Genomic DNA, 22,043 nt, shown 5'->3' with positions numbered 1-22,043 from the left:
TTTGCTTGTCAAATTATCATAGATGTGTGGGTTTTATCTGAAATCTCAATATATCCTACTAATCTAATGTGCATGCCTGCTACGTTGCTTCAGTCGTGTCCCTATGGACTGTAGCCCGCCAGGCTCCTCTGTCCATGGGATTCTCCAGGCAAGAATACTGGAGTGGGTTGACATGCCCTCCTCCAGGGATCTTCCTGACCCAGGGATCGAACCCGGTCTCCTGCAGCTCCTGCACTGAAGGCAGATTCTTTACCACTGAGCCACCAGGGAAGCCCTCACTAATCTACTGTATTACTTTTAAAATAATTATTGTTGTTGTTTTCCCTTAAGAGTAAATCGCAAGACAGGAAGTAGGCTCAAAGAGATTACTCTTTCAGGAGACCTGGCTGTCATGAAAAGGAAACAGAAAGGGCACAGCCTTGCATCTCTCATATGCCACACTACACCAGATTATTCACATATAATATTTCACTTAATGCTGACAATCCTTCAAGATTATCTCCACTTCAAAAACATGAAAACTAAAATGCAAGGACAGTCATTAACTTTCTTGCCCATGGTATACTCTGCTGAGAGCTACAACTGCATCCCAGATCTCTTTGATTCTATACTCTGTTTTCCCCCTCTATTGTTCTGTTTCCAGTTTTGGACATGAGTTTGAAGTACCTTCTGATCTGCAGAGAAGATATCCAGTTGGCATTCAAAAATATAGCCCTGCAGCTCAGGAAACACTTGCAGTTAGAGATGAAAGTTTAAAAATAGTTGGCATACCAGAGTGGTTGAAGCCATGGGAGTAGAAAGGATCACCGATAAAGAATCTCAGAAGGCCTAGGTCTAGACCTCCAGTGGAATCCCAGGGCACATTCAAGGGTTAGGCAGAGAAGGAGATGAGAAGGAGGTTGTACCTAGTTCTCGAGACTACAGTCTAGTGAGGCCAAGCACCAAGTCCATCTTGTTCATCTCAATATCTCTAGTGCCTAACAAGAATTCTACATAATGAATGCTCAATAAATATTTGCTGAATGAATAACTGGTTGGTACTAAAGTTAAAAGAGAGGAATGTTTCCAGAAGGAGAATATTCAAAGGTAGTAAATGCTTTTGAAAAGTCAATGGAAGATAAGGTATGAAACGTGACCACTTTGATTAGGCAACAAGACAGTCAACATGGACCCAAGAAAAACACTAAGTGGAGTAACTGAGTAAAAGACCAATTAGTGGATGAGGAAGTGAATGGGAGGTAACAATGAAGAAAGAGCACTTACAGATCATTCTTTCAAGAAGTCTGATGTAGGGGAATAAGATAAATAACTCAGTAGCTAGAGGGTTATCAAATTGCATGAATGTTTGTATTTTTAGATGAGAGACATTTCAGCTTATTTGTCAATATAGGTATTGGATTAACACTCCATTTTATAAGAAACTGTGAATTTATTTGCAGTCTTTTAAATAAGTAATCCATATACAGAAAAGAATTATTTCAGGGAGGGAGAAATTTATTAGAATTATGAAAAAGAATTTCTAAATATTTAGACCTATGTACACTGGCAGTTTAAACTAACCTAAAGAAAGTACTAAAGAGGACAAGGACAAAATGAAAAGCCTATCAAGAAAACAGAAATGACTGGTTCAAAACAATGCTGGAAGAAAAAACTGAAACTAATTTGGGTACTAATAGTCTACTTCAGTCTCAGTGTAAATACCTCATTCAAGAGGAAAAAATATCTGGAGATTTGAGAACACTATCTTATCTACTCTACAAAAAATATTTTAACTTTCATATTTAGGCAAATACTTTAAGTGTTTTACTCTAGACTTATTAATGTGGTTTTAAAAACTATCTTTAACATATAAAACTGGTTGTGGTCAGCCTTTTACTATTTGGTTTTTATAAATTATTATTTAGATACTTTTAGATCAGGCCTGGGTAAACTATAAAAGATAAGAAAACATGAATGCTATTAAACCAAAAGTCAAGATATGAAGTAAAATAGAAATTACCAGGCAGGGTAGATTTCCCAACATGTTAGAATTAACAAGGAAAAAAAATATAATAGAGTAGGTTAAAACAAACTGAATGACCTATGCACTCAAAGTTTTGGAAATCCCCAAAGAAATAAAACTTTTTGCCTCTCAGAAGAACTGGAAATTTTCTCTGCTATTTGAAACTTTCAAGTGATCTGTATATGTGTTTGTTGTTTTATATTTTGCTTTGTTTGGTGTAACTGTTTGGAGCTTGTTTATTTCCAAAGATATTTTGTTTAAGATATTTTAGCCTCTCCGAATCAGCAGCATCCTGCATGTGGCTAAATGGTACTCGGGGTAATGGTGGTGGTGATAATGATGGTATGGTCTTCATAGTCCTAGAAGCAACTCGATTCTAGTATTGCTATAGAACAATGCATTACACAGGTGAAGTACTGGGACTTCCCTGGTAGTCCAGTGGTTAAGAATCCACCCTGCAATGCAGGCAATACAGGTTCGGTCCCTGGTTGGGGAACTAAGATCCCACATGCCTTGCCACAACTAAGCCACGATGCAGTCAAATAAATAGAGTAAATGAAGAATGTGGTACTTCACTCTTTTTTTAAAAAAAAAAAAGAGTGAAAAAAAAGGAGTTTTTTTTTCTTAATTCTATCTCCAAAATATTAGTAGCATATAAATACTAAATTTCTGATCTAATATGCTAGGAGTCCTTACTGAGCAATACGGAATACTTACTTGAATTAGGGGGCCAGGACTCCCGGTATTCACTACCTGCTTGAGTTCTGGGTGACTTGCCCCGAACCTGGGGAGTCACACAAAAATCACAAGAGTTATGATCAATGGAAGAAATTAACCAAGAAATTTAAATCATAAAAGTATACTTAAAATATATACTTTTCCACCACATCTTTTTCCACAGAATATAAAATTGAACGTGTTTATCCTAGCAATAACAATGTACACATATAAAAAGCATTCTAGTTTTCAATGCATTGTCTCATATATTTCCTCAACCAATGCCAAGCTCATTCGGGGGGAAGAGGATGGAGAATAAGCAGTAAAGGGAGACCTGTGGGTCAAGAACCACAATCCCTTAGACAGCTACCCAGCTGCTTAGAGTTATCTGTGAACTACCCTCTTGACTGTCATACCATGATGAACGGTCAGCTCCCCGGAGAGGAAATCCCAAGAGAAAAGCAACTGTAACCTTCAACAGGGTCTTCTATCTTAGCACTGCCTTCATCTACATTAAATTGACAAGAGCAAGCTTCTTCAGGGGATGAGAGAAACATCTCAGAAAGAGGGTTACCCTTCTTTCTTGCTTCCTCTGGGTCTCCATGGCATGCAGGTGCTCCATGAGGCTGGAGATGCCCTGCTCCAGGCTGTCGATGGTGTGGTGCTGAGGGTCGTGGCCACTGAAGCTGTTGCGCAGGCTGCGGAGGGCGTCCCGCACAAGCTGCAGGTCACTGCTCTGTGGGCAAAACCGTGGGGTCGCGGGCATGGCCACGTGGCAGTGCCCCCTTATTAACCACATCCCGACCACGGGGCTTAAGAGGATACGGGGGAGGGGCTTCCAACAGACCTCTTATTTCTGAGGGAGGAGGTGGAAACTGTAGGAAAACTTTCCCCCCATAGACGCGAGCCCACTGATGGCTCATTAATTCTTAACTTCGGATAGCAAGTGCCTCACAGCTTTACATACCCAACAGATGCAAGAACTGGGGAACAGGGATATAAAAGGCCGACTCCACTGGTGATGACTAGGGTACCCTTTTGGTTTTGGCTGGAAGTGGCAAGTCTGTACTCAAATCCTAAAGACATACCCCTCTGTGAACGACTGAAGCAGCTCCTTTTCCTGCTGCTGGAAGCAGAAAACCATTGCTTTGAGAGCTGTGACTGTTGTAGTTGGTCACCTAGAGCAGCAAGAAGAAATGATGCTTGTACGAGGGAAAATTCCAAAGCAATTCCTGTCTTATTTTTCTTCTTTACACTAATCACTTCCTGACATACTGCAAAGATTTTCTTCCCTTTAGTTCACTGCTGTATCTCCAATACCTGACATTCGGAAGGCACTGTTGAATGCAGAGTGAACAAAATGAAAACCTCACTTTGGAGGCCCTAGCCAGCCTCTGCCTGGCCCCAGGAAGGCCTGAGAATGCTGCTCCAGCATCTCCTGCCTTTGCTTCAATAATAAAAAGAAAAAAAGAACAGTGACTAAAACTTTTTGAGCCTAACTCTATGCCAGGAGGATCTACCAGGACTGTGTTGTTATTTAGATGGACTATCTTATGTATTCTTCATAATGGCAGAGAAGGTCACTGTTATTTCTATTTTCCAGATGAGCCTTATTTCTAAGGTTCAGAAGCTAAGTAACTTGAGGTCACACAGTGGAAAAGTGTGTAAAAAATGATTTTTTAAAACAAGTGGTAAAGCTGGGATTTGAAACCAGATTTTCTTATCTCAGAACCTGCACTTTTATCCTCCCTACCAAACACAAACCAACTTGTGGTGATGGTTCGGCCCTGAGTTAATAACTGAATCTCCCTCTTTGCCCCCATAAATGTGGGACAGAGACCCCGAGCGGTAGGCAGGTTACCTCGTCTGCCTCTCTTTTCATACAGTGAGCCAGAAGGACATCTTTGTGTTCCAGCTCTCGCTCCAGGTCCACCTGCAAATCGCACACACTCAATCAGACGGGGATTTCTTCAGGTCGGCGGGGCAGGAAAGTCAGTGGTGAAACATGGTCCCTACCTGCTGGTAACTGGCCTCAGACAGTTTCCGAAGTGCTTCGTCCAACTTGGCCTGGTTCTGCAGCAGGAGGCGATCTTTCTGCCCCAGCTCCTTCTGCAACAGAGACACACCTTTCAGATGAGTGGCAAAGCCAAGGACATCTAACAGTTCACCTTTCATGATTCCATTTCCATCTAAGGAAAGTAGAGCCCCACACAGTCAAAAGCTTTAGCATAGTCAATGAAGGCAGAAGTACGTGTTTTTCTGGAATTCTCTTGCTTTTTTTATGATCCAACAGATGTTGGCAATTTGATCTCTGGTTCCTCTGCCTTTTCTAAACCTAGCTTGTACATCTAGAAGTTCTCGGTTCACGTACCATTGAAGCCTATCTTGAGGGATTTTGAGCATTACCTTGCTAGCGTGTGAAATGAACACAATTTTACGGTAGTCCAACCATTCTTTGACACTGCCCTTCTTTGGGATTGGATAAAGATAAAGTCTGGCCGAACTGAAGCTTCCAGACTCCTAGCTCTGTGTTCCTTCTCCTAGCCATGCTTTCGACCTTCAGCGTTGGTGAATCAAAGGAACTCAGAAAAGGATTTCCTTGCAGAAAGCAAGGAGGAGAACAGACTACTGAAGTGTTCTTTGAACAACAGCAACAATAGGCTGTTCACCAAAGGTCAGATGGAAATAATTTCCAAACTGATACACATTCTTACTTTATATTCTCCCAAGAGCCGATTCCTCTCCTCTAGCTTCCTCTGCAGATCCACCTGCAAGAAGAATAAGAAAGAATTCAATTCAATGATGTGGAGGCATTATCTGCCAAACCAGCTAGGAAACCAGTAGGTAACTAGAGCTGATGTTGGCAGTTTACAGGATACAGCACAGAGAGGGCACGTCTATGGTAAAAACACACAGCCACTCTCCACATCTTCAGTGAGATAATCAGACTGTAGAACCGACCACAAGGCAGCCTCAGTGTCTCAGTGTCCTCACCGTTGCAGGGCTCAAGGCCAGTGTGGTACAGGCTTTCATCTAGGAAAAAGGAGGATTCCTCTGAAGGGGAACAGATCTAACAGAACTTCATACTATATCCTATTTTGGACTCAGTGGAGTCCAAGTTCACTTTCAACTCACATTCTGGTTGTGCAGCTCATCTTTGTCCATATTTGCCCTCAGTAGTTCCTGTTTGAGCTGAAGGACAGACGCGTCCTGCTGAGTCAGCCTCTGCTGCAGGGCATCCTGGGGAGAAAGCATACTCACTACCTGTTCCCAGCTCATCCATCAGCCAGTTGTTACTAAACCAGGAGATAAACAGAGCACAGGGTCCTGCCACATGGAGATGAGCAGGAATTTTTCCGTTCCCTTCCAGGACACTAGAATCTAAAGGAAAATCCTATCCGTTGTCCTACCAGACTGCTGGAAACTCGACTTTTTCTTCTGTGCTTTACTTGCCCCTACATTCCCCTATGTTGCCAACAGCATGATGTTCTAGGGGGAGAATATAAGTGGCCTCTGGGATAAGACAGACCTAGTCTTAAATTACACGCCTACCACTTGCTTTCAAGACAGTGCATGCATGCTAAGTCACTTCAGTCGTGTTCAACTCTGTGATCCTATGGACTGTAGCTCTTCAGGCTCCTCTGTCCATGGGATTTTCCAGGCAAGATTACTGGAGTGGGTTGCCATGCCCTCTTTCAGGGGATCTTCCCAACCCAGGGATCAAACCCTCATCTCTTATGTCTCCTGCACTGGGAAGTGGGTTCTTTACCACTAGAGCCATGACAATGATCTTGGACAATGCACTCTCCTTCCTCTCTTCTTGGCTTTCGTCTCTAAATCCTTGGCCTGTAAATACTCATTCTAGATAAGCTCTTTTGTCCTAGAGAGCTGGGGCCTATCACTGACACCCTGTTCATAAAGGAGCCCTGGAACCACTCCCACCCTGCCTTCTAGAGCCCGGCCCCTGTCCGGCTTCCACTGCATTGTCTGGACCAGGACTGGGATCCTATTTCCCTGCTCAAAAATGTTCTTAGACTGATGGTTCCTCCTCCCAGTGTCATTGGATCCTACTAGTTTTAGGATATCTTCCTCTTAGCTTGGACCACCTTGGTTCCCACCAGGCATAGGACAAGGTGGGTTGAACACACTTACTTAAAAGAATCAGCTGTGACACAATCCTCCAACCATAGTGGCTTCAAATGGAACTAATGGACTAGAGCTGCATCCCAGGAGATGTGCCCTGACTCTTCTCTCTTTACAGACTGAAAACAAACGGTGCAGGCTCTGGAGGATGTGGGAGTCCATTCTTAAATATGCTGTTTGCCATGCCACATGGCAAGGTGGCCTCCGATGCCCTTGGCACCAGTGGTTCAGAGGAATGTTTCCGAAAGTGTGCTCCATGGGATGTTAACAAGTGTTACACAAGAGAAAAAAGCGCTTAAGAGAAAAAAAGTGGTTAACAGTCTAATTGTTTTTTTAGGCCAACCTCTTTATGGCAGACCTTCTCTGGTCATTTAATATGCTATTATTCACTGTGACTCTTCAAACCTGTATGGCACTTCTCAAACTTATTTGAGCATGGAACATGCTGTTTTTTGGTATCTCAAAGGACTAAGACTACAGAACATACTCTGGAAGATGCTGCTGAGTTACACGCTAGTCTGGCTCATGAATGGGAGTGTAGGAAAGCAGCAGTTTAAGAGCATCCTTTTCCACTTCTGAGGTATTATTCATTTAGCGCATCTACTCCTACTGGGGTGAAGTAACATGTAAGCAAGATTATTAGCTGGATCACTGTTTGTATTAGCAAAAGACTGGACACAACCCAGAAGACTTATCCATAGGAACTGATGAAATGCATTTTCATATATTTACATACTGGAATACTAAGGTCTTTATGTACTGAAATAGAATGATCTCTAAGATATACTGTTAAGTGAAAGCAGCAACGTGTCAAGCTGGGTTTATAGTATGCTATTATTTGGGGGGAAATTACATACATACATATATGGGGATAAGTTGTAAGTTGCCTCCAGGAAAGAGAACTGGGTGACTGAGGGGGCAGAGCTGGAAGGCTGACCTCTCAAGGATTATCCTTTTGTACTTTTTTAACTTCAAACCATTTGAATGTTATTAACTATTCAAACCTAAGTAAACTATAATTTTTAAGAGTATGTTCTTCTTCAGAACTGAAGAAACCTGACAAAATACTGAAACTGAAGGAAACCATAGTAACCGATTGTTTTCACACATGGGGAAATCAAGGTGGCAGAGGGAAGTGACAGCAGCACCAGTCACAGCCAGGGACACTCCTCCACCCGTCTCCCCTCCCGCCCACAAAGCCCGCTCTCTGCCGGGAGCACAGAGCCTGCGAAAGGCCCCATCAGAGGCCCGTAAGAAAAGGCTGTAGGACCCAGCTAGTACCCCGGTTCCCTCAGAATGCGCTACCTTGTAGAGAATTTATTTAAAGAGTTAAAAAATATCTTTCTTTTTACCTTTATCCCCTGTAGGTTTCTGGCTTCTTGTTTATATTTCAGCAGCTCCTTCTGCAAACCAAATATAGTTAGATCAGATGGTAGCATCTGGATTGCTTCAGAAGCATTACCTCATTCTGTCAGTAAGAACACGAAACTCAGATATCACCATGCCAAGGAAAATCAACCCTCCACTGAGGCCGAAGGCAGGTCTGGTCCAGGAAAAAGTAAAAGCTGACCCACACAAACAACCAGGACCATCTCCTTCTCTCCTGTGGCGCCCAGGCTCAGCTGCCCAGCTGCCCAGTTTCAACTGTCCATAATCTTTCTGACCAAGGAAGACGATACCATACATTCCCATAGGTTCATCATTCCTATACTTAGCAATCCTCACCAACAGGGAAACTTAATCATCAATCATAATAATCTAAATCCCCCTCCCTAAAACACATGATATCTCAATATACCTACCCCCAACCTCATGAAGTAATTATCTCACTTTTAATGTCCAGAAAGGGTTACAGAGTTTCTGTTCTCCAAGAGGGTATCGTTCTTTATGGACCAAACAAAAACACATTTGGCCCAATAATAAAATAATTTATTAACTGTCCCTTATAACAGATTAAATATATGCACACGATTGTCACTAGGACAAAGATTTTAGGAGAGGAACACTCGCAACTCAGACTCTACTCTCTTTTCCTATTGCAATCCCTTCAAGAGCTTGGAATTAACATATCTAAAATGGGGATTCTTCACCAGGACTCCACAGATGGGTTCCAAAGTCAGTCCACTCAAAACTCAAATCAGTGAGTGCTCTCATGCAAATTGCTGGGGAGAGGGTTAATGGCTTTAGTCATATACTTATGACTTCAAAAAGCTAAGACCCACTGATCTAAAAAAATTCTGGAAAGTATTCATTAATAAAAAAAGACCATCCCGAACTGTTGTTAATAATTCTGTACTGTATATTGGAAAACTGTAAGAGAGTAGATCTTAAAAGTTTCCTTTATAAGAAAAAATTTGTAAATATGTTAACTAAGCTTACTGTGATTATTTCACAACACACACACATATTGAATCAACATGTACACCCTGAAACTAATTATGTTATGTCAATTATTTTAAAAATGATCATATTGATGACAGATCCATTATTCATTTTAATTAAAAAGATAAATATGAAATATTTTAAACATATAGAAAGGTATAAGTAATAATGACATACATACCTATTATTCCCACTGAGATTAAAAAGGTGTTACTCTTTTACTGTATTTATGACATCTCTCTCTCTTTCAGTTAAAGACATAATACAGATACAGCTAAAGTCTGGAGTCTGCATCTCTCCCTTCTCCCCATTACTATACTAAAGTTGGTGTATAATATTCCCATAATTTTTTTAAAGGGTAAAATGTGCATTTCCTGACATACCTTTAGGTCTTGATTCTCCTCTATACTCTGATCCAGACGACTTTGGATTATAATCTGAATACAAGGCAAAAAGAGATGGTTATGTATCTATGCTGTAAAATTCAGAGGTCATTCATCGACAGATATTTACTGAGTAGTTACTAGATGCTAGACGGAGTAGTGCAGCTACAAAGAACTGCCCTCCAGTGGATGCATATGCCCTGAGGGCGCAAGAAGATGACTATGGATAAAGTTTAAAATGAGTATGTGTGTGTTGTGTGCCGAGGGTATGGCAAAGGGAAAGAGAAATGATAAGAGATGAAGCTCAAGAGGAAAACGGAACAGGATCATGAAGGCCGGGAAGGATAATGGAGGAACTGATGAAAAAGTTTTAGGCAAAGGGATGACGAAACAAAGTTTGCTTTGAAGTTAAGTTATTCTTGCCATTTTAGGGAAAATGAATTAGAGGAGGACAGGAGAGGAATCAGGAAAACCAGTTCCGAGGCCACCAGAATGCTGGATAAAGGCCTGAATTCAGGCAGTACCTGTGAAAATGGAGAAAAGCTGGATGAAGATATTTTAAAAGTATACTGATAAAACCTGGTGACTAAATTCTGGAGTTGGTTGCCATTTCCTTCTCCAGGGGATCCTTCCAACCCAGGGATCGATCCGTGTCTCCTGCATTGACAGGAGGAGTCTTTACTACTGCACCACCTGGGAAGCCCTTCAAGTATGGGTGTCAGATTTCTTTTGGGTGTTTGGGTACATGGATAGTGATAAAAAACAGAAACTTATAGGACAAATAGTTTTGAGGGTGGGGAAATAAGGGAGAGAAAGCTGTTAAATTTAGGACTCATTGAAATTGAGATGCTTATGGGACATATAGTAGAGATAACGGGCAGGTGCATGTTGCTTTTACAAATGTAGAGCGCCAGGGAGAGAGCTAAGCTAGAAATAAATATTTGAGAGGCAACAAATGAGACAGGTGGGAAGTGAATGAAGCCATGGCAGCAGGTATTGCCCAGGTGAATGTACAAGACAGAAGAGAGCCCAAAGTAGAACCCTGAGGAGCAGCAACACTTAAGGTGTAGCTGTTTTAGTCACTAAGTTGTGCCCAACTCATTTGCGACCCCTCCATCCATGGGATTTCCCAGGCAAGAGTACTGGAGTGGGTAGCCATTTCCTTCTCCAGGGGATCTTCCCAACCAGGGGTTGATTCTGCGTCTCCTGCTTGGGCAGATTATTTACCACTGAGCCACCGGGGAAGCCCAAACCTTTAAGCTTCAAAGGGGATGTGAACTAAGAATCCTGCCTGCCGTTCATTAAAGAAAGGCAGCCATCAAGCCACCACATTACAGTTGCCCAGGCAGTGAGCCTCAAGGGGACTCAGGGTGGAAACAAAGAATACCGGCATCTAGCAGGCAACTGCTGCAACAGAAGGGCACTCAGGGTGAGAAAGCACAGGATACTGGCCCCAGGTACCTGAGCTGCACTTCAGAGGATCGACTTCAGGGAACCCTGACTCTTGCATCTTCCCCTACATAGAAAAGCGCTAAATTCCTTGAGATAGCTGGTTTTCTTTGATTAACAGTGATTTATGAAGTTCTGACTACCTGGTTTTGTTGCAAAAACTCCTGTAATGTCCTGGTTTCCCCCATTCCTCTTCGGAACAGTCTCTCAGAATATCTGAGATGCTGTTTCCCAGGCTTAAGTCCTCGGTTTTGTCCACCGAATAAAACATAACCCTTTAGATTGTGCTTTTTTTTTCAGTCAACAGTGACCTGAAAGTAAACTCCACGAGGAGAGGGTCTGAGGTTTCATGTGTCATTCCCGTGCCTCCAGTTCTTTGAAACCGTGTCTGCACATGGTCAGCATGCAATAAACATTTGTGGAAGAAAGGAAAAACAGCCGAAAACATATGAGGAAAACCAGAAGAGTTGAAGTCAGGGAAAAGAGCACTTTACCAAGGCACAGATGAGTGTCCAGTGCTAAAAATAAATCAGACACACAAGCCAAATTATTCCGTATCCAGTCACAAAAGAGGAGCTCACCAACTGTTCCTCGGGATTGACTCCTGGTTCACAAAGGGCCAAGGGTCTCTCCTGTTCATCTTCAGGTAAGGATCCGTTGAGCAGTAAGGCCTGGACAACCACAAAGGCAGAAAGAAATTTAACTATCAGATGACAGTCTAGAGCTGGGTGGAGTAAGCTGGTCCCAAAATGAAACCACAACTGGGCCTCCTCTGGAAATCTGCCTGATAATTGTGGATCTTTAGATACTGCCAATTGCTCATCGTAGATCTGTCTGGATTGCCTTGTTTCTGGCCCATGCTCGACGCCTCTTTCATCTCTCTGGATGTACCTGAATCCTCTGCTCCAAGGCTCCTTGGCCCCAGAAAAAATTCTAAAAATAAACTTAATTTTAAGAAGTGACATTTTTGAACCAGAGCTGGCTGCTCAAATTGAATTTTACCAGCTGGAAAGTGAACTAAATGCAGTGCAGAATTATCCTGGCTTAGAAAAGTTCATTATCAGGAATTATTTGGAAAACATTTATGTATGTATGTACACATGTATGCATGTATATATGCATGTATGTATGCATTGGCTGCATTCGACCACTTGCAGGATGTTAGATCCCCAAACATAGTCAAACCCAAGCCCACAGCAGTGAAAGTGCTGAGTATTAACCACTGGACTGCCAGAGATGGGGGTGTATTCAATTCTTGTCTGACTTAGAAATTCTGCATTTTTGCTCCCTAAGGCAATCTGGATAGAACAAGAAGGAAAACATATTTGCAGAGAGGTGTCCTTATTCATTTCAAGTCCTCACACTAGGCTTTGTTTTTATTAGAATATGGTGGGGGGGGGTACATTTATTCTGAGGCTAAGGAAACTCAAAACTCAGGGCCCCTCCCATGCCTGCTCCTCCCAGGGTTCTATAGCTAACACTGTAGTCATCATCTGTAATCTCATTCTTAAAGAAGGCCCCCCAAGTGGTACACTTTAGAACCCAGAAAACTTGGATCTACCCCTGCAGGTAGGTATTAGGAGACCTCTGGGCTCAGTGAAAGATTTAAAAATCTGTAGCCACTTTGTATACAATTTTTTTCTCGATCCAGTCCAAAGAGAAGAGATACAGAGATTCTTATTTCAATAAACATAAATTATATCACAAATGTTGGTATATAAAAACATTTTAAAATCCAGACACTATCAAGTCTACCAAGTACTAATTAATAAAACAATTTTAGTCAGTCTAGTGGGTTTGGTTCTCCCATGGAGTTGTGGCAAGAGGTGTAGACAAGTATAAGAAAGCGCAGGGAGCTGGGGAGAGTGACACTGCAGAAGTCCTGACTCTAAGGGCAGCGTGTTCACAGGCTCTAATGAGGTACACTAACAAGTCAAAAATCCCGGACGGGGCTCAGCATGCAATGGGTTCATCACTGAAAGAGTCAAGGAGCCCAATGGATGCTGTGAGCCCCGCTGTATTCTGTAATGGGACTGAATTCTCATTGTGATCATGTGGCCGTGAATTAAAACTCCGGTTTGCGGGGAATATTAGGATGCTGACTTTCTGCCTGTTGATTCTCTTCTTTTTTCTGTCTCATCTGCCATGGGATTTCTCCCAGACTGAAAAATGCAAACTAGACTGATGGATATCTATGTTCATACAGTGAAATGATCCTGAGAAAAACCTGGTTGAATGTAACCCCAAAATTCTTCATGCCTTAATCCTTCCTATTAAAAGACAGCACACACACACACACACACACACACACACACAAATCCATTGCACTAATTAAACCATTCCTTATTGGAATGACAGACAAGAGAACTAAAAGGCAGACATTTAAAAATACAGAGCAAATGGGAAAAGCACAACAACTCGCCCTGGGAATGTTTGGGCAGTAAACATTCCTCCAAGGCCTCTCTGGGCTCCTGGGGCAGACAGTGTGTAAATTGTTTTACCGCTGCACCAACCCCCGTTTTCTTTAGGACCCCTTTGTGTCCCCACCCTGTTGCTGGCCAGTTGGGAGCACGCCCTCCACCGCCTGCCGCCTGCCAGGGCCACTCACATAATGTGGGCTTTGTTTGTGTGTCCATAAATATTTGACAATTCAGAAGCAGTGCAGTTCCCAGCACAAACAGAAAGGAATATTCCTGGGCAATTTCAGGGTCATCAGAACACTATAAGGGCTCCCCCAAACAGGGCCAGACACACAAAGGCAAAGGACTGAGGGGGTCACTCAGGCTAGGAACTGAGTCAAGTGGGTCAATCGGCCTCTGGGGGAGGCTTGCTGGCACAGAAGGTGTAGGAAAAACTGAAGCGCTCAGTTGCTTTTCTACCTGATCACTGTGCCTTGGCGTCCACTTACAAATGCACGGAGGGTGAACTACATCCCTTAGCTAGACTCAGGTGGAGAGCTGCGGCATTACTGGCACTTACAACCCTCCTGATGGTGAATTCCTCGAAGAAAATCCTGATTCTTCATAATGCCACTCTTTGGAGGAAGCTGCCATTGCAGGTCTGTGGCTGCAAATAAGGAAGAAACCCACCCACAAAGCAGAGAGACAGGGTGGAGGTTTGGTAGGGGTGGGTGGATACGGCTCCCGGGCCTGCAGAACTCCTAACAGCTGTGCTGTCAACAAGCGTCCAGGAGGCCCATTTAAGCGTACTCACATGTAAGGGATTCTTCTGCTCTTCGTGTTCTACCCTCTCCATCTAAACTCAGCTCTGACCTCACAGAAAACTTTTATTTTCAACTGATTCTACTGAGTTGAAAATAATAAACAATTGGTGTGGGAATTCCCTGGCAGTCCGGGGGTTAAGTGATCCAGGCTCAATCCCTGGTCTGGAAACTAAGATCCCACAGGCCTCAGGGCATGGTCAAAAACAAAACAAAACAAAAAAACAACTGGTGCGCCAAAGACAAACGAGGAGGGAAAGAGCTACCTGTAGTCCCGATATCATTTTCTTGGCTTCCTCCATTTCTTTTTCCAAATGTTCTTGTTGTTCCAACAGCTGCTCTTCCCACGAAGTCTCCAGGTAGGTCCGGGGGCTGCCTGGTCTCCAGTCCAGGGGTAACGGGGAGTCTGTCTCCTCTATGAGAGGGGAGGAGGGAGCACAGCTCATGGTGAAGGGAACTGAGCTGGGGAGCAAGCCCTCACCGGCTTCGGCTTCGGCGTTCGCAGGGCTAGGCCACCTGCCTTCCCCACCCGCCCTCACTGCGCGGGCTGGACTCTCCACCAGGTGGGGGTGTGAGACAGGAGGAACTGGCCACAGACTCCACTGCCCCGGGATCCCAGGGAGCAAAGATGAACTTGGTTGAGGAGGTCCCCCCTCCTCAGAACCTTAAGGACTCCCTCCCAGGGAACCCTGGTAGGGGGCAGGTTTTACTCTTTACTCTCGAACTGCCACTCCCAGGGCAGTGACAAAGAGGGGAGCTGTCAGATGCGATGACAAGGAGCTTCAGAGGGGAGACCTCAACTCAAATTCCTTTGACCATTTTGGGAGGACTGAACCCCTTTCACATATAACATTGTATAAGTCACAAAAACAGGAAACAGACCAGTATAAACAAACTTTGTACAGATTGTTTCACCTCCCTCTCTCCGGTTTTATTTCCCTGTCTTTACAGTCTCTTTTTCTGATTTCATTCGTCTCTGATTTCATTGGTAAGAATGAATATTATAATAAGCCTAATCCCTCTGGGTTGTTGTCTGATCTCATGAGGCAACCTGTGTGCGGGACCCATGGTGCCCGGCTCAGAGCAAGCACTCTGTAAAGACCTCCCTCTCCCTCCCCAGGGTCCCCGGAGTTTCTGACTCAGAAACAAAACTAACTCTCTGGGTACTGATGCCAGGGCTAGATGGGGTGTGAAATAAAGAAGAATTTAATTTCAGTTTTCCTTCAGAGGACTTAGGTTTCATTATATCTCTTACAGGCAAATAAAACTCTTAAGTCACGCACTTTGCTTCTTCCTTGCTTTCCTCTGTGTTTATCTAAGAAAAAGGAGACTGAGACAGAGGAAGGAGAAGTCTAAACAATGTAGCCCTTACACAAAACGTGATGTAGACCTGCTCTCTGCCGTATATTCTCACAGACACCTCCGCTTCATGTATTCCTGGCCCCAATTTAAGTTAGACAAGTACTGAAATTACTTGCATAACACAGAAATGATAAAAACTGTTTACTTGAGCAGGCTTCTGACAGTTCCAAAGTCATCTCCTATTTTCACTGGTGGTCAGCTGTCTACACTGCTGCAGGACATTTGACAGTTTGGACAGCGGAAGTGACAATCTGTGAGAGGATACGACATTCACTGGCTCCAAAGCATTAGAGCTCTCTAGAATGGACCCTGCATGTACAGACTATGCGTGGAGAAGGTCAGGGAGCTGACCGTAGACAGTCAGGACCCCCAAACTCTTCATGCTGAGGGCTGTTCCGTGAGTCACCCCAGGCAGGCCAAGAATATAGTACCTGTCCTGTTCTCTACTCCTTCGGAGGGAATAATCACGAAATCTGCCTTCTCCTCCGACTGGGTTATAATGGATTCGCTCTTTGCACTGTGGATAGGACTGGGGGAAGTCAGGCTGTGAATGAAGGAAAAAGAAGAGAAATAATTATTGCGAATAGTTGTTTAGAAGCCAACTTCCCTAATTTATTCCAGAGATGGATTCTTATTCATCTAACTCCTAATGCCTAACACAGTGCCTGGCCCACAGTAAGAAGAAATACTTGTTGAATGAACGATGAACTTGTTAAATGAATGAAATGAATGCTGAATGACCCATCCCCGGAAGCTTCCACAACGAAGTTGCCTTTAAGCTTAATTTACTAAGAGATTTATCAAACTGGTGGATAATGTAGCATTTTAAAGAACTCCAGTTTTGTTTGGTTTGGTTTTTTGTTTTTGTTTTTCACTTACCACCACCACCACCTTTTCCATCATGATCCCTGGGCCCAAGTTCAGAGACTGATGGACTATGCATTTTAGTAGCTTTGGGAGCTGGAAGGAAAATATATTTCTAATACATTGATCTATCAAAGACACATGCAATACCAGCAGAGTATCATGGCAGATCAGCTCTGGGCTGCTCCCAAAGGCAGGGACAAGGTGCAGGGTGCCTCAGAGGGGAAAAACTGCTGGAGTGTGGACAGCGCCAAGCTGAGCAAAGGGCAGTGATACATCAACAATGCTAGGATGTGATACAGAAAAGGGTGTAATATCTCAAAAGGGGACAAGACCTGCTAGGGGACAATAAAGGTTTACTTGATTTACTCCCAAGAGTTATTCACATCTCTGCCACACTCTTTTTAAATTGTCAGAGGGCTTCCCTGGTGGTCCAGTGGTGGGAGTCCACCTACCAAAGCAGGGGACAAGGGTTCAATCCCCGTTTGCAGAAGATTCCACATGCCCCGAAGCAACTAAGCCCGTGTGCTACAACTACTGAGCCTGTCCTCTAGACCCCAGGAGCCTCAACTCCCGAGTCCATGTGCTGCAACTACTGAAGCCAAGCACCCTAGAGCCAGTGCTCCGCAACAAGAGAAGCCACCACAATGAGAAACCCGAGCACCGCAACTAAAGAGGAGCTCCCACCCACCACAACCAGAGAAAGCCTGAGCAGCAGCGCAGACCCAGCATGGCCAAAAACAAATCTTTTTTAAAAAATCGTCATCAGAAATCTTGCAACAATTCTTAAATTCTAGTATAACTACTAGCCTTGGAAGGAATGGTTTGCATTGGGAGGAAGTAGAATTTTAAATCTCCAGAAGCAAATCTACAGGATACGATGGGAATGTGAGGCTGACGCTGCCATCTGAAGAGCCCTTTTTCTTTGCACCCACCTTGAGAACAACAGCACCAAAACAATCTCAGGGGTTGTGGGGTCTGCAGGCTCAGCCTCCTCTCAGGAATTCTTTCCAAATCCATCACCCAGACAACAGTGAAAGTGTCTTGGATTCACTGACCCACTTAATGTGCCCCTGAAGTCTCCCAGGCTAATCCTCACAGCCACGATCAGGAGTTAACATTTCATCTTCCTAGAAACCACGAAACACAAGAGCCAAGCACAGTGGAGGCAGCCAGCGATTTCAAAAAGCTCTGAAGCTGCCTGATGACTAGTGTCTCAACCTCCTCAGTGTCCCGGGTTTTGAGCTTTGGTGGGAATGACCTCAACCAGTAATACACTCTCATCCTCATCAGAACCATAGGGAAAAAAAGTTGTCTTTTGCTCCCGGAAATTAAAAAAAGTGTCACTTAACGATATCTATAAATTTACAACCCAAACAGGCAGACAGGTGGAGAAAGGCAAGAAGTGCTATTTAGAAAAGGAAATTGCTCCACAGAACTCTCTTATCCATCTCTCACCACTTAGGTAATCTGACTTCCAGGCCAACATGAATTAGCTGTTGGAAAAGCACCAGTCTAGGGGTACCAGTCACAAGAAGAATAGATTTATGCTATTCAGGCCTCAGCGTTCACCTTCTTATAGAAATGGGGATCCGAGTGCAAAAAGAGACCTGCACCCCAGCTGCTCCTCTTTGAGAAATGGTAAGACCACACTTTCCCAGCTGACAAAGCGCTGTGTCTGACGGGTGCCCCTGCCTGCGTCTGGCTGGACCACAGTGGATATGTGTGAGACGAAGGGGGTGGGGGGTGGGAGGAGTGGTGTGAACCTAGGATGCGGGGAAAACTGCTTTCCTGAGAGCAGAGACGCATGCTCAGCTAGATCAGCTCAGCGGCTCCCTCCTAAGTGAGCCATCTCCCATATAAGGGCAGAAGGAGGCGGATGTCTGCATACCCAGCCCCACTGGGGGAGTGGCAGGGCGGCCAAAGAAAACAACATTTCTCTTTCTTGAACTGGGGCTGCCAGTATGTGAGCCACAGAGAGATAAAACCCTGAAACTAAACGGCGGGGTCTAAAAGATATAAGAAATCTGAGGAAGAAAAATCCTGAGGCACATGTCAGAGCATGCTGCCTTCCCCAAGGAAGAACCTCGTGCAGGAGGATGGTACACAAACGTATTTCAATGCTAATTAATTACATGGCTTGGGATCTCCCTGATGAGCTTAAAAAACTGTTTTATAAACAAGTAACCACCCACTTGCCATTATAATCCTGTCAAGACAAGGAACAACTGATTACAAATCACCTCTGACTGATACATGCCTAATTCCCACAGGTCTAACATCGCTACAATCTTATCAGGCAAGCAGTCTCCCAGAAAAAGATATCTCCAATTAAAAGTCCAATCATTTTTTTTTAAATGGGTACCAGGCAATAAGAGTTCTGTTCTGTCCTGAAGTGCTGGCTTCAGCAGAGACCAGACGGGGGTCAAAAGCCACTCCTCCCATGCTGGTTGCAGCTTCTTAAATAAACCCACTGTATTTTACAGTGATCATCTCAGGCCCGCAAGCAGGCTGTTCTCCCCAGTACAGCGCCCCCACCGATCCCCCGTCTGTCTCTGGCCAACAGCATCCTCCAGTCCTGGCCCTGCTCCCATCCAAGCCCCCCACACACACCTCCAAAGCCGAAGTGGCTTCAGCTCACCATTTGACCTGCGTCCCGCCCATGGTCCCACTCGTGGCTCCGGCTTCAGCAAGTCGGCTTCCCTGGGTGAAGCGGGAGGCTGAGAGTCACAGCGCTCCCTGATTCGGGCATGTCTCCCCGCGCTGGGGGCCCCCGAAGAACGACTCCCCCGGGCAGGCCAACTACGAGAGCCGCTCGCCGCGGTCCCGGCAGAGAGCAGGGAGGGCAGAGAGGCAGGCGTCTCGGCCCCAGGCACGGCGATGCTCCGGGCTCCGGGGCGCGCCGTCCCGGCAGCTCAGACACTGCAGCGGCCCGGCCTCGGCGGAAACCGCCTCGCCTCGCAGGCTGCCGGCCCCCGGCACCCGCATCCGTGGTCCCCGCGGCCGCGCGGCTCCGGGCGTGCCCCCGGGAGCAAGCATCTCAACCCATCTCCGCGCCCGGCGGAGAAAAGCCCTGCCCGCGGCTCCGGCCGAGCGGTCGAGTGCTGAGGCTGGCGGCGATCCCCGCCCCGCGCCGCCTCCCGGTCCCGCCCTCCCGCGCCCTCCTCCCCCCGCTCTCCGAGCTGTCACACGCGGCCGGGCAGCGCCGGGCTCCGTCCAAACCGGGCGGGCGCTCCGCGGGCCGGCCGAGCCCCCGGGGCAGAGCGGGGCGGGGCTGCGGGGCCCGGAGGCAGCCCCGGGCGAGGCGGCGGAGGGGCCGCGGGGTCGGCAGAACCCCGGCAGGGCTGCGCGGTCCCCTCGTTCGGAGGAGCTCGGGACTGACGGCGGTGCCTTCTCTGCTCTTACCCCTGCCTTCCCGGGCACCGAGGTCGGGGTGGGTCTAACTCGGCTCCTCGCGGGAGGGGTTCCCCCGGAAACCCGCTGAACGCTGGTCTCCACCCCCCCCCACCTTCCCCTCGGGCGTTTCATTTTTTTTTTTTTCCCCAACTAAGGAGGCTTTTGCTTGGATCCTGAGAGGCTGGCCCGAGGTCTATGGGTCTGAGAAGCAACAGGCGGGCAGTTGGGCAGGGCTTTGCCAGGATGTCTGTCAAGGAGCAGGGGGAGGGGACTAGACGTAAGGGGCTATCTTCTGAACCAGTCTTCTTTCCCGAGTCACATCCCGGGGGTCTCCTGGCCTTCACTGATCACTGAGACATTAGGTGGGCTTCCCCCTGAGTGCGGGTTGTGGGGAGGTGCAGGGCAGAATGTCCCGGAACCTTCTGGGTGCCAACTGAGCGTCCCAAAGAGGTGAGTGAGAGGGTGGCCAAGAAAACAACCGAATCAGGAAGAAGAGAAAGAGGAAAGCCAACTGTTCTCTGAACGCTCTCCTAAAAAACGGTCACTGCCAGCCACTGCAGCCTGATTTACAGCAGCCCCAAATTCACACTGTCTCATATCCTGCCCCCAGTCTTGAGTTCTGCCAGACAGGAAGGAAGCAGGTGCTCTCAGGAAAAAAATCCAGACTTTTTTTTTTTTTCTCTAACTCTGGCAAGCGCTATCAGGCACAGGAAAGTAAAAGGCCTGTAGCCGTGCAGGAAGCAATAGATCTCATTGTACAACAGAGTATCTTTTGATTCTGTACCAAGTGATAGTCCAAGCAGAAGCAAGGAAAAACTGGTTTAGATTCTCAATAAAAGCACATTTACTGCTTAATGGACACAACGTTCCCTTCTAGGGTGATGCGAATCTCTCTGAACTGGATAGAGGTGATGGTTGCACAATATTAATGAAGGTGCTACATACCACTGAATCATACACTTTAAAATGATTAATGGTTAATTTAATGTGTGAATTTTAAAAATAAAAATCTATTAAATGTGAAAATTAAAAATCAAGCAAGGTTACCGGTATATTAAAATGATGGAAAGACTTCTATTTAATTTCCAAGCAAATAAGAAAATGGCCTATCAAATTAAGATGAAATTTTATGAAGGAAAGAAATAGGAGAAAGAACACAAAGACACAGAAAATACATACATGTCAGACAAAGAACAATTAGGCTTAACTGGAACAGACTAATCTGGGTTGATGTAGGAAAGAAAAGGTCATAAGAGCATAAATTAAATATCATTCTGCAATGAAATTAGTAAATAAGATAACAACATCTGGGGATGTGTTTATGGGAGCATGATTTACGTAAGCCAGGAAAATAGTCTTTCTCTGCCACCATACTTGGCGTTGATCAGGCTTTTATTAGAGCATCATGTCCTGTTTTGGTCTCTGCAATTGGCTCTAAGGGATATAGACAGCCTTTCAGCTACAGTCACTTACATCGCTAGCCCATTCAAATGTGTACTAATCTACCACAATTCCCAGCCCTACAAATGAAAGCTGGAAACATTCTTAATGCACTAACGCAACTCTGCTCATTTCCTCTTGCTATAAGCTTTATACCACCTTCTCGGGCACAAAGACAGTGCAATGGAACTGGCTCTCATAAGCACTGGCAGCTGATAAATAAATATCAAAAAGATCCGGCTGGGCGCTGACAGGTCCTAGTCATGCCCCCACGTGGACACAGCTAAGCACTAGCACTGGTATGTGGGAAATTCACAAGCATCTCACCCTGCGCTCTTGCCAGCACAAAACCACAAGGCCGTGCTGAGGGTTACCCCTTGTGAGCCGCACATAAACTGAGGGAAGAGGAAAGACTTTGGTGCCTTATTGACTGTTGTGTGGGTACCTGAAGCTGCCAACCCTGAGAACCTCCACAAATTCAGGATTGTAGTGGTGAAGAATCTGAGGCCATGGTTACCTGGAGCAGCTGGACTCAGATGGGGACCTTTGCTGTCCTTCATACTGCTGCACCAGGGCTCGCACACTCCAGCATGGATTCTCAATCTCCTCATCCATGCTGCTATTCCTAAAGTCGGAGGGCACCAACAAAGGAGAGGGTGTCAGTCCTTCGGGCCAACCCACTAAC

At 45.3% G+C, this 22,043-nt stretch overlaps 1 protein-coding gene across 6 annotated transcripts in view; it reads right to left on the bottom strand.

Moving 5' to 3' along the window:
- Nucleotides 1-22,043, bottom strand: part of DIXDC1 (DIX domain containing 1) — a 79,356-nt gene that overhangs the window by 15,276 nt on the left and 42,037 nt on the right. For 5 of the 6 annotated variants that reach the window (XR_014069212.1, XM_081543379.1, XM_081543381.1 and 2 more), the window contains 13 exons: nucleotides 21,876-21,983; nucleotides 16,090-16,202; nucleotides 14,563-14,711; nucleotides 11,658-11,747; nucleotides 9,628-9,681; nucleotides 8,215-8,265; nucleotides 5,855-5,959; nucleotides 5,434-5,487; nucleotides 4,736-4,828; nucleotides 4,581-4,652; nucleotides 3,808-3,897; nucleotides 3,294-3,455; nucleotides 2,720-2,786 (listed from right to left, as the gene is read on the bottom strand). Coding sequence is in view for 5 of the 6 variants with exons in the window: in XM_081543379.1 (XP_081399505.1) it covers nucleotides 2,720-2,786; nucleotides 3,294-3,455; nucleotides 3,808-3,897; nucleotides 4,581-4,652; nucleotides 4,736-4,828; nucleotides 5,434-5,487; nucleotides 5,855-5,959; nucleotides 8,215-8,265; nucleotides 9,628-9,681; nucleotides 11,658-11,747; nucleotides 14,563-14,711; nucleotides 16,090-16,202; nucleotides 21,876-21,983 (1,208 nt within the window). In the remaining variant the exon portion in view is untranslated. Of the gene's footprint in view, nucleotides 1-2,719; nucleotides 2,787-3,293; nucleotides 3,456-3,807; nucleotides 3,898-4,580; nucleotides 4,653-4,735; nucleotides 4,829-5,433; nucleotides 5,488-5,854; nucleotides 5,960-8,214; nucleotides 8,266-9,627; nucleotides 9,682-11,657; nucleotides 11,748-14,562; nucleotides 14,712-16,089; nucleotides 16,203-19,163; nucleotides 19,940-21,875; nucleotides 21,984-22,043 lie in introns of those variants that run through there. The other variant, XM_081543382.1, reaches the window with a different exon arrangement.

This window comes from Giraffa tippelskirchi, chromosome 11 (genome assembly GCF_054371585.1).
Source record: "Giraffa tippelskirchi isolate mGirTip1 chromosome 11, T2T-mGirTip1v1.2.pri, whole genome shotgun sequence".
NCBI classification, from domain to species: domain Eukaryota; kingdom Metazoa; phylum Chordata; class Mammalia; order Artiodactyla; family Giraffidae; genus Giraffa; species Giraffa tippelskirchi.
The sequence above is the reverse complement of the archived record's forward strand: the minus strand, read 5'-3'. Positions and strand labels throughout refer to the sequence as shown.